The following is a 15,516-nucleotide window of genomic DNA, read 5'->3' as shown; positions in this document are numbered from 1 at the left end:
ATGAGTCAGTGATTCACAATCATGCTAAATGATTCTGTGGCTTTTCAGCATTTCACAACATTTCTAGACTTCTTTACTGCTTCCTTTACTGCCTCTGCTCTCAAATACCTTGGTCACATGACAAAGTGTACCTCTTATTCCTAGTCCTGCTAACTATCCGTCTTTGGGATATTACACATGCACCATCCCCTTTCCTGCAGAACGTCATTTATTCAAGAATTCTGCCTTATCAGGTGGCACAGAGTTGACACGTGTCCCTTGTTTCCACTAGGAATAACAGTAATTTCTTATGTAATCAAAAACTCCTTTTACAGTTCATTTTTATATCTTTTAATAGGAGAGATGTCTGTATCACCTTTCAGCGCAGCAAGCCAACAAAAACTTTACAACCAAGATGTCATATCCCCCTTCTTGAAGGAAGTGTCACAGATCTCTGGTCTTGAGCAAGATGACCTAACTACAACTCCAAAAATAACGAATTCTTCATTAGAAAAAGATGTAGGGAAAAATATGTCACTGGTCACAGCAGCAAATGAAGCTACTATACAGGGAGTGATGGAAGATAAAAGAAAAGGTCCAGAACAAAAATTAGAGCCTGTTGAAGCATTTTCAGGGGTCAAGAGGCTCTTGAGGACACTGAAGCAAAAACCAGAGCCAGTTGATGCTCTTTCAGGTGTGAAGAGGGTCTTGAGAACACCCAAACAAAAACCAGAGCCAGTTGATGCACTTTCAGGAGTTAAGAGGGTCTTGAGAACGCCGAAGCAAAAACCAGAGCCAGTTGATGCACTTTCAGGAGTCAAGAGACTCTTGAGGACGCCCAAAGAAAGCCTGCAGTCTGTTGCAGATGACACTGTCTGCTCCAAATTCATTATTAATCATGTTATCAAGGCACCTAAGGAAAAAGTGGAAGCAGTGGAAGATATGGGAGGGATTCATAGGCTATTGAGAACACCTAAACAAAGATTTGAACCCATGGATGATATGGTTGGCATTAGTCGATTACTGAAGACACCAAAGCAGAAGTTTTTGCCAGTTGATGACTACTTGGGACTGCAGAAGTTTATGACCGAACCTAAACAAAGCTTTCCAAGTCCTGAAGTTGATTATACAGGTGTTAAGGAAATGTTGGAAGCTGCAGATGGACAGAAGGTAGGTCTTCTATATTAAATATCTGAGAAAAGTCTTATATACTTAAATTGCACTAATTATTTCAATAAAAGAAATCATTAACATGACCCAATTTTTTCTTACACAGCAAGATTCTGTGTCATGTTTATATGACATGCAGCTCTGCCATTTCTCTAAATGCAGATTGGGTTGGAATGTGGAATCAAGCATTTTGAGCAGAGAATGACTAACTTGTTCCAGCAAGCCCTGATCTCCTGATTTTGATGAACCAACCTTACTCCCAACTCTGAGGCTAATCTTGCCTGAGTACTAATTAGAATCTTTTTGGCTTTTTTGGCACAGATCTTGCCATTTAAAATCACTGGTTTTGAATATATATGAAATAGGTTTTTTTGTAGGGAGAAAAGGTGGGACATAATATCATTTATGACTACTGCTTTTACTTCAAAGTGTTTCATCTTTGGATCACTTGTACATTGTGTTTAATGACATTGGTACACTTGTGATGCAAAGTGGATGCACTCATGATTTTATTATAGCAGCATTGCTCTTTATTTTTCATCTCTTTCATTATATCTTTTTGTATTTCGATATTTAGTATGTTCAGTAAGTATTATGAAGCCTCTTGTGAAATCGTCAGGACTGCCATACATATTTTACAAAGCACTAAATCAGCCATATTACGAAGAGTACCTGCATCTTCAATGAACTTAACACACAGTTCCAAACACACGTCAGTTCAGCTTGGACTTTTATAAATATTGTATAACACTGGTTATAGGCCCAGCATCTTTTCATGTCAGCTATTGTAATAATTATGTATGTTTTCTAGGCTGAATTGCCCGAGTTTGTGAATCTAATGAAAGAAGATAATGGATCTTGTATGAGTTCCAGAGGTGAGCTTGTTGTGTGTAAATACTATTTCAACAAAACCTTTTATTTTCAAAAAAGGAAGTAGCAGCTTTACATTTATCTGCTTTAAAATATGGTTTTATTTCAGAACAACTAGAATGAAATTAAGTCAGAAGGTTTCAACCTTTTTGGGTCCATGGCTCCCTTGACCAATTACGTTCGGCAGCACCTGTGTGGGGCTCAAGAGCCCAGTTATGGCACCCTTGCCTGCAGAACTGGCAGTCCCTCACCCTTTTTCAAACATCCTCCCTGTGCAACCTTTGAGAGGCAGAAATGCAAGGGCATCAGAGGAGGGAGGCAAGGAAAGAGGGGCAGAGGCCAGTGTTGCCCACAGCACCCCTGACCATCATTCAAGACTCCCCCAGGGTGCCACAGCACACTGGTTGAAAATGACTGAATTAAGTAATTACAGTAAAGTTGCAAGGCTTTTGGGGTGCTCTTTCAAATACACAAACGGCTAACAGTTGTGCATGTTGTCTGCCTTGATTTTCTGTTTGTATAGCAGTTATAGAGATTAATTTTTTTAATGTGTGGGCATTGAAATCTGTTGTCATTGTACCGCTTTATGTGCACCTTATGTCCTAAAGCACACAATGGCAATAGGAAAACGACTGATGATTGAAAATGGGATCCTTATTTTACTGGTGTTCCTATTTGATGCATGCAGTATATCTGAATGGGACACAGGTGGTGCTGTGGTCTAAACCACATTGGGTTTGCCAATCAAAAGGTCGGCGGTTTGAATCCCTATGACGGGGGTGAGCTCCTGTTGCTCCATCCCAGCTCCTGCCAACCTAGCAGTTCGAAAGCACGTCAAAGTGCAAGTAGATAAACAGGTACTGCTCTGGCGGGAAGGTAAACAGTGTTTCTGTGCGCTACTCTGGTTTCGCCAGAAGCAGCTTAGTCATGCTGGCTACATGACCCGGAAAAACTGTCTGCGGACAAACGTCAGCTCCCTCTGCCAGTAAAGCAAGAGGAGCGCCGCAACCCCAGAGTCGTTTGCGACTAGACTTAACTGTCGGGGGTCCTTCACCTTCACCTTTTTTAGTATATCTGAAAGGGTAATGGATGCAGCTGGCTTGCATGATTTTTACACATTGATTCTTGAGTGTATAGATAATGCACATGAGGTTGTAAGTGTGGGAGCTCTGTGCAAAAGGTTCTTTTGAACAAACAAGCCAGGGCTTATCTAACGGCACACATTGGATTTGAATTCCAGCATACGACTACAAGAACCCATCACTAAGTAATGTTTAGGTCAAATCGTGAGCCCGTTCTAAATGTAACTTAGTATTTCTAAGGCTATATGCGGCTAAGAAGTGCTTAACTTGGTTGCATTTTATTCATCTTGAAGCGTTCTTTATAATTACAACAAAACTTGAATAATTTTATTTTGGAGATTCTGGAATATGAAGGTTTGGGAAAGCACTGTAAAATGGCATCTGCAAATAGTGGCATATTGTTAAAGTTAAGAATGATTAATAGCACCAGATATAAATATCACATGGCAAAATATAAAAGCAAATTTATGAAGCAATGTAGTACTTCCTCTGGGACTTTTTGGCTAGTAAGTGTGTTTACTACTCTTCACAATCACCATATCCTGAGAAATAACATTGAATGTGCTTTTCTTTTTTAAGAGTCCATGAGAAATGACTATGAAAATAAAGAAGCAAAACTGGAATCATCACCTAAAAGAATATCTCCTTTGCCAAAACCAAAGGACAACAGTAAAAATATTTCAGAATTAGAAAATAACTTGGGACACGTTGCATGTAACACATTTAGTGAATTAAAATCAGAAGCAGTGATAGAACCTGTTGAAATAATGTGTGTTTCAGAAAGCCATCAGCTAAAGGAAATGGACTCTGAAAACGGGCACAAAATTGATTTTGTGAAAGAACCAGTTGCAAATTCTGGGGCAGTAGATAGAGAAATCGTTGGACCATTGGCTTCAGCTAGAAGAACTAGAAGAGCTGATAAATCCAGATCTGTAAAAGAACATGATGCAAAAAATACACAGAGGCATACAAGCAGCACCCAGAGAGCAGAACCAGTCAATTGTGTGCAAGCTAATGAAAACTTTGACCAGAACATCACTGAAATAAATCTAAAGCAAGAATCTGAAAGCAACACATCAGCAGTTGAAAGTGAGGGGGAAATGGCAGCTCGACAAACTGAAGCAAGTTTAGATTTAGAAGAAAATGCAGAAATACAAGACAAAATAAAAAACCAAGATTTTGAAACATCAGGAGTGGAAAACGCTGGAAATGTCATACTGAAAAGAAATAGAAGAGGAAAGGCTGCTTCAATACAAGCAGAATTGTTTACAACAAACACAGATGTTAATGAGGCTAAAAAGGAAAGTCTAAGACACACAACACCTAAAACACACGTTTTGGAAAAGACTGCAACAGAAGTTAAAGAAAATAATGTTAGAAGGAAAGGGAGGAAAGTTCATCTTCTATGTGATAATTCTGTACCACTTGAGGAAAAACGTATGCTTGGAGATAAGGATGGTGCTTATGAAGAACAAAAGAGTGCTTCCATTGCATCACAGCAAGAAATTCAAAATGAAGAGAATCCTGGTGAAGCGCAGAAGGTGCCATTGGAAAGTGTGCAAACTCCTGAGATGCATAGTCCACCAAGAAGGCAGACAGTAGCACCCAGGAGAGGAAGAAGCAAGCAAGCCATTTCTCAGGAAACAACTATAGAATGTGACAGTAAACAGGCAGCTGATACAGAAGACCAAAATATGCCTGTCACTGTAAAAGAGAATCGACCAAAAAGGGGTAGGGGGAGACGAGCTGTTCCTGAATGCCAGATTCCACCTCTTTTGGAAAATGTTGCTCTTACAAAAGAGAGTCCAACAGTGGACAGCTTTGGTTCTACCCAAGAAAAATGTTATTTGCAAGAAACTCAGACTAAAGAGAATATTGATGAAATGCCTAAGATGCCCTTGGAAAGTAAGCAACCTCTTTTAGAACACAGCCCACCAAAAAGACAGAAGATAGCAAAAGGGAACCCACCCAGGAGAGGTAGAAGCAAACAAACCATTTCTCCTGAAACACTCACTGAATGTGACAGTAAACAGGCAGCTGATACAGAAGACCAAAATATGCCTGTCATTGTAAAAGAGAATCCGCCAAGAAGGGGCAGGGGGAGAAGAGCTGCTCCTGTATGTTCAGTGACATTGCCTCTGGAAGACATTCCACTTACATCTGAGCGCCCAACAGCGAACAGCATTAGTTCTGCCCCAGGAAAGTGTTCCTTAGATGAAATTCAAAATGAAGAGAAACCTAATGAAACTGAGGAGGTGCCTTTGGAAGGTTTGCAAACTCCTGCAAAGTATTGTCCAGCAAGGAAGCAAAAAGTAGCAAACAGGATGCTGCCCAAGAGAGGGAAAAGCAAGCAAGCCATTTCTCAGGAAACATCCATGGAATGTGAAAGTAAACAGACGGCTGATAAAAAAGACCAAGCCATGGTTGTCACCATAAAAGATAATCAGCTGAAAAGGGGCAGAAGAAGAGTTGTTCCTGTATCTCATATGACATCGCCTCTAGGAAACATTACTCCTGCATATGAGGGTGCAACAGTGGACAGCTTTAGTTCTGCCCAAGGAAAACGTTCTTTGCAAGAAATTCATACTGAAGAGAATCTTGATGAAATGCGTAAGATGCCCTTGGAAAGTGAGCAACCTCTTTTAGAACACAGCCCACCAAAAAGACAGAAGATAGCAAAAGGAAACCCACCCAGGAGAGGTAGAAGCAAACAAACAATTTCTCCTAAAATACCCACAGAATGTGACAGTGAACAGACAGCTGATACAGAAGACCAAAATATGCTTGTCACTGTAAAAGAGAGTCAGCCAAAAAGGGGCAGGGGGAGACGAGCTGTTCCTGAATGCCAAATACCACCTCCTTTGGAAAATGTTGCTCTTAAAAAGGAGAGCCCAACAGTGGGAAGCCTTAGTTCTACCCAAGGAAAATGTTCTTTGCAAGATACTCAAAATGAAAAGAATCTTGATGAAATGCCTAAGATGCCCTTGGAAAGTGTGCAACCTCTATTAGAGCACAGTCCACCAAAAGGACAGAACCTAGCAAAAGGAAACTCACTCAGGAGAGGTAGAAACAAACAAACCATTTCTCCTGAAATACTCCCTGAATGTGACAGTAAACAGGCAGGTGATACAGAAGACCAAAATATGCTTGTCACTGTAAAAGAGAATCAGCTAAAAAGGGGTAGAGGAAGAAAGACTGCCGCTGTAACAGCTCTTTCTCCCCTCAAAAATAACATTTTACTATTGCCATCCTCAACCAAAAGCAAAGGTGCTGTGGAACAGCCAAGTGAGGCTTTGGAAATTGCAACTGTTGCAAGTGAGAATCTGCCACGTAGAGGCAGAAGAAGAAAAGCAGAAGAGGTAATTGCAGCAAGCTCTGTTTCTGCAAGTAAAAAACCCATATTGCTTGATACTGGGAATCAAGAAGACATGCCAGAAGTTTTAAAAGGTTTGACAATAGATAATGTTTCCAAAAGAGGTAGAAGAAAGCAATTCGTTCCTTCTGAAATCTCAACAGAAGGCAATGGCCAACCAGGAAGTGACAACAGAAAGGTCTCTTTTGTAAAAGATAACAAGATGCCTTTGGAAAGTAGTTCAGTTTTCCAAAACCAATCAAAGGGGAAGAGAGTAAAAAGAACTACTCCATCACCGGTACACCCTTCTCTCAAAGTAAGCATCACTCTAACATCACCACCTCCAGACAAAGGTGAAACTGCCAGTAAAAATCAAAACACCCTTCTTGAAAATGATGCAATTGGAAAAGGGAAACTTGAAAAATGTGGCAGAAGAAACAAAAATAAAATAGTGACACCTTCCATGTCTGTCAGAAGAAAGCACAACCTTCCAGAAAAGGAAGATTTTCAGGAAAAACAAAATGTAGATTTTGGAAAGCTAGCTATACCCAATGAGAAAATAAGCAGAAGAGGTAGAAGAGTTGATGCACTTGAAGCACCTATTTCTGCTTCTCTCAGAACCAGGCGTAGTTTGAATGCAGGGGGTGATAATGCTCCTAAAGATCAACAGATGATTCTGAAGAACAAATCAAAATCTAAAGCAGGTATGTGCATGGTTTTCCCCTCCTTATTTCAGAGTTCTTAATGTTTAAGATTCTAAGCTTTTGATTCAAAATTAATGGAAAACCTTAAAGCTTTGGTGAGAAGTTACAGTAGCACACCTGAAATTTAGATACCATCAATTTCATTTCAAAATTTCTTTGCTGAAGATGCCATTGGTAATGTAAATCAGGGTGGGCAGACTTTACTAAAACTCCGAGGTCTAACAATGAGAACCAGATGCAAATGAAATACAGATGAATTAAAGGAAAGTCTGCCTCTGAACACATCCAGAGCTTTGGGGTTAGTTTTCTGTACCAGAATTGAAGTGAGCAGACATGCCTTTCATACCCCAAAATCCACTCCTAGTTATATACCTTCATCTCAGCAGCCTAATTTAGGTGGAAAGGGCTAGGAAGGGTGTTGCTATCACTAAACAAATGGGATTAAAACTTGGTTGTTAGTTTGCTGCAAATCACCTAAAGATAAAACTCGAAAAACCATCCCATTATTGAAGTATATAGTAGGAGTGTGACTGATCTTCAGAAAGCTTCCAGTTTATAGTATATATTGAGATGGCCACAGGATTCACATATTTCTTATGGAGAATTGAACTTCTGGATTCATAAGTGGGATATCTGGAAAAACTAGTGTTCACCCCTCCCCATAACTTGCTTAGCTGTTATTTAAAAATAGACTTTTAAGTTTATTGGTTTTTCCTGTTTATGAAACCTAGTTTTTATTGTCTGTGATCCTACTATCAATAATAAATAACTACTATTATTAGTAAGAGTTCCCTAATGTCCTGAATGTTGTCGTTTATTTTGTATGGGTGGGGGAAAGAACTGTAGCCCACGGAAATCAAACAAACAGGAGACCTCTAATGCAGATATGTTTACAGAGTAACTTATATGAAGTCATTAATATTTAACAAACATTAACCATGTTAGGTGAGATCCAAAGGACTACACATAAAACTTGCATGCAGGTCTTAGTACTTCAGAATTCCTCTTATAAGAAGCTACTCCTGGAAGTGGGATGAAGAACCCACAGTCAGGAGCGGTTTCAGAAATTTTCGTGCACAAGCCATCGGGCATCTTTGAATCCACCATCATTAGTATTACTATTATTATTAAAATAATAATAAAATAAGCATATTAAACCACAAAATATATTACCAAAATAAAAACTAACTCACCCCCACAAAAAAACCACCACACTTTAAAATGACATAGGATGTCATTCTTCATAGTTCTATAAACCATTTGTCCACTGAGGAGACTGAATAATTTTCTGCCTGCAGTAGCTGCCTGTTTGGCTTACCTTTCTAACCACATTACCAAGGTGGATTGTTTTGAATCAGCAATTCAAAAAGCAGGTTAAAAGCAAATTTGCCATTTATCATGTATTTCAGGTGCGTGGGAAATTTTCAAAACTCCCATCAGCCCCAGCAAGCCAATGGCCTGGGATGATGCAGAATTCAGTTCAGCAGCATCTGGAAGGCTAAATGTTCTCCACACCTGATATATTTCCTAAGCAATGATGTCAAATGTATTGCTCTGCTTTCCTTTGAACCACATCAGTGAAGCAGGACCACACTTGTCCAAGCTTGTTTCCTGAGGAGGTCACTTCAGTGCTGCTAATGCAACGATTTGACTTCACCCTTGGAAGGTGCCCTTCATTGTCTCTTGAGACAGATGGACACCAACAATAACAGCAGCATATACTTTCCCATTTCCCATTAAAGGGAATACCTTTAAAATCTTTCTAATTAGATAATACTGCTGTCTTGTGATCAGCAGCTACAAACAAAACTGAAATGTCCATAACTGATAGGTTGAAGCAAAGTCTGCTTGTTACTGCACAACATAGAACATTTAATTTTTATGAGTTGAAATAAAATGCCTTCTTTGGCAGCTTGAATGTCAATATATCTGAGGAATCATCTTGCTGTACTTAGAAAATTCTCCTTTGATTCAAAGGTATCTAGTAGAACACATTGATTTGGTTTAGAGATGAACTGTGGGGCTAACATGCTTACAGATTTTTAAAATAAGTAATGCTTAGAATTTACTATTTACTATTTTTCAAAGTTATCTGATATGGTCTGAAATAGCTTTCAGTGGGTCAATATTAAATTTCCGCCATGTGAACTTTTTGGAAGCAGTGATCCTGAGGTGGGTTTGAGGGATCCTGCACCTTGCAGCCAATTTCCTTAACTGTGGCATTATGTGAGAGATAGGACTCCAAACATCTACCACAGGGTTTCCCTTAGTTATGGTGTCAAGTCAGTTTGGAAAGAGTGAATAACTGCCTGGAATGAACTGCTCTGAACAGAAGAAAGATATCTTGATAATTAGAATGTTATATTTTTATCTAATCTTGCTACTAAAGAGAGAATATCAAAAAGTTTGGCCTCAAATAATCTTCTTTTTTTTTTAACAACTAGAAAGCATTGAAAAGACACCATTAAAAAAAGAAAAAAAGAAAACAGTGAAAGAAGAACATTCCAAATCTACAGTTAAGCCTGCTGGAGAAACTGAAGGCAAGACAAGAGGGAGGAAAACAAAAAAAAATGTTTTGTAATTTTTGGTACTGGGTTTGTGTAATTTTTTTCCTTCAGAATAAATGGACATATATTGGTTGTAAAGTATGCTTTGCATTTAGAACCTTACTTTGTTTCTGTAACTTCAGTTCATCCTTCAACATTGACGCTTTCCCATATGTATATACATTTTTCATATATTTTACAGGGCTTTTTGTTTAACACTGTATTGTGTTAAGATAGTTTTAATTCAGGTGTTAATTGTTATCTGATTTTTACATTAAACCATACCTTGGCTTAAAATAATATCCTTTTATATTGTTCCAATCCCTGGTGAATATGACTGCTAAAAAAGCATGTTAGACTGTTCTCTGTACGCTGTCAACATTCAGTTAATGCTTTAGAAAGGATAAGGCAAGGATAGCTGCATTGTTATCTTGTTATCCATAGCTTAGTAAATGTACAATCCCTCTACCCAACTACCAGCTATGGCACTTTAACAACTCTAGGAGAACAACAATCCATATATAGTAGTGTTAAACAGAACTGATTATACTTGGCCCCTTTCTTTCTACATAACATAGTCATTGGGGGGTTGCTAGGATGGGAAACAGACCCTTCTCTTTCCCAGGCCACATACCTTTGAATCATTGCTGTCACTTTCTCTTCAGTTCCAGTCCTTCCCATGGTTGATGGTATCAATTCAAAACTTAAATATTTAAGGTTAAGTGCCTGGTACCTATAGTTACAATATCCTAATTGGCAGGGCTAGGAAAGTTCTGCTTGAGCTGTTAACAGGATAACTTGAACAGTGCAGCTGGCATTAAATTGAACCAAACAGTATGGTACTGTAGAGGTCTTGTCCTTTTTCTTATTGCAGCATTCTAAGCACACCTTTCCTAAGCTCCCACCTCAGTTCAGTTGTCAGTACTGTATATGATTTCAGTTTTGTATAGATCTCATAGTAGCTGCTTTTCTCTCCTCCCCACCCAACATGAATTCTAAGCTGCGTGTGAATTGCCAAGCCAGCAAAATTGGAGGATAATAAAGTTTACAGAAGCATATGTGTATGCTAGCCGTTTGAAATAGATTCAGTTTTAAGGAATAGCACTATTTACTGCTAATGCCTAAAATTCTTCATGTTTGATGAAAAATGACTTATTTTGAAGGCTCCAGTGAGAGAGAGAGTCTCCTGGTTGAGTGACATATCCTGCCCTCAACATCCCTACATGAATACTACCCTTCTTGCTATCTTCAGCCCTTCTAGTTCCCTCTTGTTTTATTTCAGTTTTAAATACTACTGCTCCAAGAACAGAACTTCAACTCTCACTGGATGGCACAGAATTTGAGGGTGGACTTTCTTGGTTGGTGTAGGTGTGCTTGGTGATGGACCTTTGAAGATGCCAAGTCACAGGCCTAAGGTGTATTCACCTGACACTCATACATGATGCTGCCCACCTTGTTAATTCTTTTTAAAAATAATTTTATTTTATTTTCAAAAATAAGGGAGGAAAAAAAGAAAGAACAAAGTTACATCAAAATGTCATACACATTCACATATTGAGATTACTCTGAATCTCCTGACTTCCCATCCCATCCCATCCATGTATCCTCTTAATTCTGTTTTCATCTGCATATCAATACTTCTCCAAAAAATTTATCTTCCTAAATTATCTGTAGATTCTATTACATTAAACATGTATTTAAAAACCTGCTAATGTTTTAACCTGTTTGCAATAGTTTTGTATACACATTATAAACATTTCCCATTCTTTTTAAAATTTCTTTTCTTCTTGGTTCCTGAGCTTCCCAGTTAATTTTGCCATTTTGGTATACTACATCAACTTGATCTTGTAGCATACATGAACAGTTTCTTCTGATCTATCATTTCCCAAATTACATTACAGTTCCAACACATGATAAAAGGTACCCTCTTTTTCTTTACATTTCCAGCATATATTGGTACTTGTTTTATACATTTTTGCTAGTTTTACTGGGGTTAAGTACCACCGATACATCATTTTCATATAGTTTTCTTTCAGTGAAGGACATGCCGTGAATTTCAGATCAGTTTTCCATAGCCTCTCCCAATCCGTCATTTGTCTTTCTCCCATTTTATCATCACTGATTTCACCTGTTCATCTTTAGTATCCCATTCCCACCTTGCTAATTCTTCAGTGCAGCATCTCAACTGAAATTTGATCACTCTGGCATTAATATGGGGCCTGCTTATGGCATGGGAAGCAGGGTTGTTATGCAAGAGCTCAGAATCAACTAATAGCAAAATGTGAATTTGCTGGTTTGTAATGGACCATAAAGGAAACGAAGTGGATTTCTACCAGACTGCAAATGTGTGGGCCTTCTGCCTCAGCTGGCTGGTAGTTAGAAAAAAGGCAGAGCTGAGAGTTGAATGATACGATCTAGAAGCTAGAAAAAAGATGCAGGCTGGGAAGCCAGTGCGAATTTGATGCTTGGTTTCTGTTTATTTCAAGGCTGTGGCTATGGAAGAAGCATGACCCCTTGGGGTGTTAATGCTGTGAATCAGTCTCTCACAGGCTCATGATTTATATATGTGTACATAAGCCATATATCCTAAAGTCTTCGTTGTGCCTCATTCCAAGGAAACCAAACCCTGGGGAAGCACCTGGAAGCCCTAGAATCTTGCACTGCTCAGAGATTGGGGTGGCATGCAACAGTGCCTTAATGCTACTAAAGAAAGCAACGAGCAATGGGAAATTCCTAGGGACTTGGTTGGAAAGGGTAAGCACAAGATTCTGGCTACAGTTTGGTAAAGATGCACAATCAAGCAAAACTCTGCCGTAGTTTTTTCTTTAAAAGCTTGCATCCGGATAGCTGTGCCTGCTGACTGAAAAGTGGCCTAGCGCCTGCTGCTGCCTTTGCCTGATAAGATTGGCATTCTATTTCTAATCTTTTCAAATCTTGGCAGGGTTAATGTCTTGAGGGAGTATTAAAAACCCTGAAATCTTCATGTCCTTTGGACCAAGGACTCCTGAGTTACACAACCATGTCAGTTCAAAGGACAGATCATCAAACGATGAAAGGCAGACTCATTAACCCACCGAACTTTTGACCCAGGATTTCAAGTTCAGAGAAATTGAAAAGCCCCACCCACCGCCCCATGCCATTGCCTGTCCAGTTTCCAGTATAAATCGTCTTACTGCTTTGTGTAGAATTGTGAAGTTGCAGGGTATCCCAACCTTTTATTTCCATGTATAACAGGGCCAGGTCTACCAGAAATAAAAAAAATCTGTTTACAAGCAAACAGTTACAGCTTCTGGATGTGAAAAGGATAGCTAATTAACTTGCTTTCATACTACACATGGATAGACTAACCTAAATCTGATGTCAGTGGATCTGGTCTGAGTATGCGGTAGGATTTTGTCGTATGAAATTAGAAAGGTGGAACTTATTGCTGCACTTCAATGGAATCTGAAAATTCTGGTAGCATATGTTATTGTGTTAATAGATTTCATATCTTTTATCCCTTTCTGTATAGATAGATTTGCGCAAAGAAATGTCAGTGCCAAAGGAGAATTTATTTTTTCTTGTTTATTTCTATACAGTGCTTCATCAAAAGACCCCAGAGCAGGCTACAACAATGAAATAAATAAAAATATAACAGTACAACGCCATTAAATAAACATCACTCAATTGTCTACATATTACTGTACAGGCATTCAAAGAGAGGGGTTTTTATCTGGCACCTAAAAGAACTATGTTGTTGTGTTGGCATCAGCTGGACTTCAAGGGGGCATGTATTCAGTAACTCGGCTGCTATTTGCAAGAAAGTGAGTCACAAAGTCCCACATTTCACTGAGTGATGGAACTAACAATAGGGTTTCTCTAGCAAATCTCAAGTTGCAGGCAGTATGATACAGGAGGAGCCACACCTTCAAGTAATCTTTTTTATATTGTGACTTTATATTGGAGCAGATTGTTACTATTAATGTTTGATATTATTATTATTGTGTTGGAAGCTGCTCAGAGTGGCTGGGGCAACCCAGCCAGATGGGCAGGGTATAAATAAAAAATATTACTAATTGGGCCCTATCTAAGATGCTAAGGGCTTTAAACATTGCTTTTGGGATTACTTTTAAACCCCACCCCTTCTTCAGTGAGTTTAAGGCAGGGGTCAGCAAACTTTTTCAGCAGGGGGCCGGTCCACTGTCCCTCAGACCTTGTGGTGGGCTGGACTATATTTTGAAAAAAAATGAACAAATTCCTATGCCCCACAAATAACCCAGAGATGCATTTTAAATAAAAGTACACATTCTACTCATGTAAAAACACGCTGATTCTCGGACTGTCCGCTGGCCGGCTTTAGAAGGCGATTGGGCCGGATCTGGCCCCCGGGCCTTAGTCTGCCTACCCATGGTTTAAGGTGTGATACATTGTTCTTCCCCTCCCTGTTTTATTCTTACAACAAGCCTGTGAGGTAATTTGGCTGAGAGATGGTAATCCAGTGAGCTTCATTGCTGAGTGGTGATTGAACTTTGGACTCCCAGGTCCTAGGCCCTGAACTACTGAACTACTGGACTACTGGAGACTACTGGACTACTGGAGAACTGAACTACTGGAGTCCAACAACATCTGGAGGGTCACAGGTTCCCACCCTCTGGTTGACCTAGCTTCTTCCAAATGCACTTGAAGCTGCATGGCCACCACACCTGTGAGTACCTTAAAAACTTGAAGAGGCCAACTAGTACAGTACCGGATACCCGTGGAAAGCCCACAAGCAGGACATGAGTGCAAGAGCACTTGTACCAGCCGCAACTGCTGTTCCCAGATGCTCTGCCTCCGATGCAGGAAGTAATACACCCCAAATTGGCCAATGGTATCACAACCCACTGCCTGCCCACACTTTTCTTCTTGAAGTTGGATTTTGTGCTGTGGAACTTCACATTCATATTTGGATTTCTGCAGTCAGCACCCAATAGCCTTGCTCTGGTGTTATTCTGCTTATGTCTTAGAATCCAAAAGGAACCAGCCCTCCTCCCCAGCAGCAGCGCCTCTGCAGAACTCCCACCCCAAAGAAACCTACCAATCCTGTTCAGTTTTACTTTTTCTGTTGAGTCTGTTAGATGATGCCAGCGGAAAGGTCTAGTAGACTAGGAGCCGGCATAGATTTTTATGTTTGGTGCTGGCTTGGTGTTGATTTGATGCTTCCATGCATAATTTAAATGGGTGTTGTTTTATACTGATGTTATTGTTAGATGTCCCAAGGGAAACAAGTGTGCCAATGTTTGGAGGGGCACATATCTTATACCAAATGAATAAACCCATGCATTGTGGCCTCCCACTATGTCTGTCTCTGTGCCTGTGCCCTTTAAGAGTGCCCTGTGGTCGCCTGCTGCTGCCCACGGTGAACCTATGGCTGCGATCTTGTTTTGCACTGTCAGTTATCCCAAGGTGAAAGCAGAGGCATGCTGAAAACAGGCTCTGAGTGTCCAGCTTAGGAATTTACCTCTTGATTAGGTAAACAAGTAGAGAATGAAATGAGTTAGGCATCTTTGTTTTACTATAAGATAACAGACTGTGTACATAAGCTCCAGGCTTATGCATTATGCCCTCTGCATAATATATGACGTGTTTTTATTTCCATCTCTTTGTTGAAAATGCTTAGCAGTGTGGGTTCAAGACAAGGTTTAAGCCTTTCAAACATTTTACTAAACGGGTAGTGTCAAGAAAGTGAGTGTGCTTCTTATGTTAACAGGATGCAAACTTCTATTTACATTTTCAATCTAGCAGAGTCAGTGACTGCGCTCGATTGGAAATGTAAATAGAAGTTTCTCTCTCTC

At 39.6% G+C, this 15,516-nt stretch overlaps 1 protein-coding gene across 2 annotated transcripts in view; it reads left to right on the top strand.

Annotated features, from left to right (window-relative positions):
• MKI67 (marker of proliferation Ki-67) overlaps positions 1-10,005 on the top strand; it is a 34,298-nt gene extending 24,293 nt beyond the window's left edge. For both annotated transcript variants that reach the window (XM_053388891.1, XM_053388892.1), the window contains 4 exons: positions 338-1,149; positions 1,961-2,024; positions 3,681-7,157; positions 9,602-10,005. In XM_053388891.1, coding sequence (XP_053244866.1) covers positions 338-1,149; positions 1,961-2,024; positions 3,681-7,157; positions 9,602-9,738 — 4,490 coding nt within the window. In that variant the 3' untranslated portion in view covers positions 9,739-10,005. The remainder of the gene's footprint in view (positions 1-337; positions 1,150-1,960; positions 2,025-3,680; positions 7,158-9,601) is intronic.
• The last annotated feature ends 5,511 nt before the right edge of the window (positions 10,006-15,516 follow it).

This window comes from Podarcis raffonei, chromosome 5 (assembly GCF_027172205.1).
Source record: "Podarcis raffonei isolate rPodRaf1 chromosome 5, rPodRaf1.pri, whole genome shotgun sequence".
In the NCBI taxonomy this organism is placed as follows: domain Eukaryota; kingdom Metazoa; phylum Chordata; class Lepidosauria; order Squamata; family Lacertidae; genus Podarcis; species Podarcis raffonei.
This window is presented reverse-complemented; position numbering and strand designations above follow the sequence as displayed.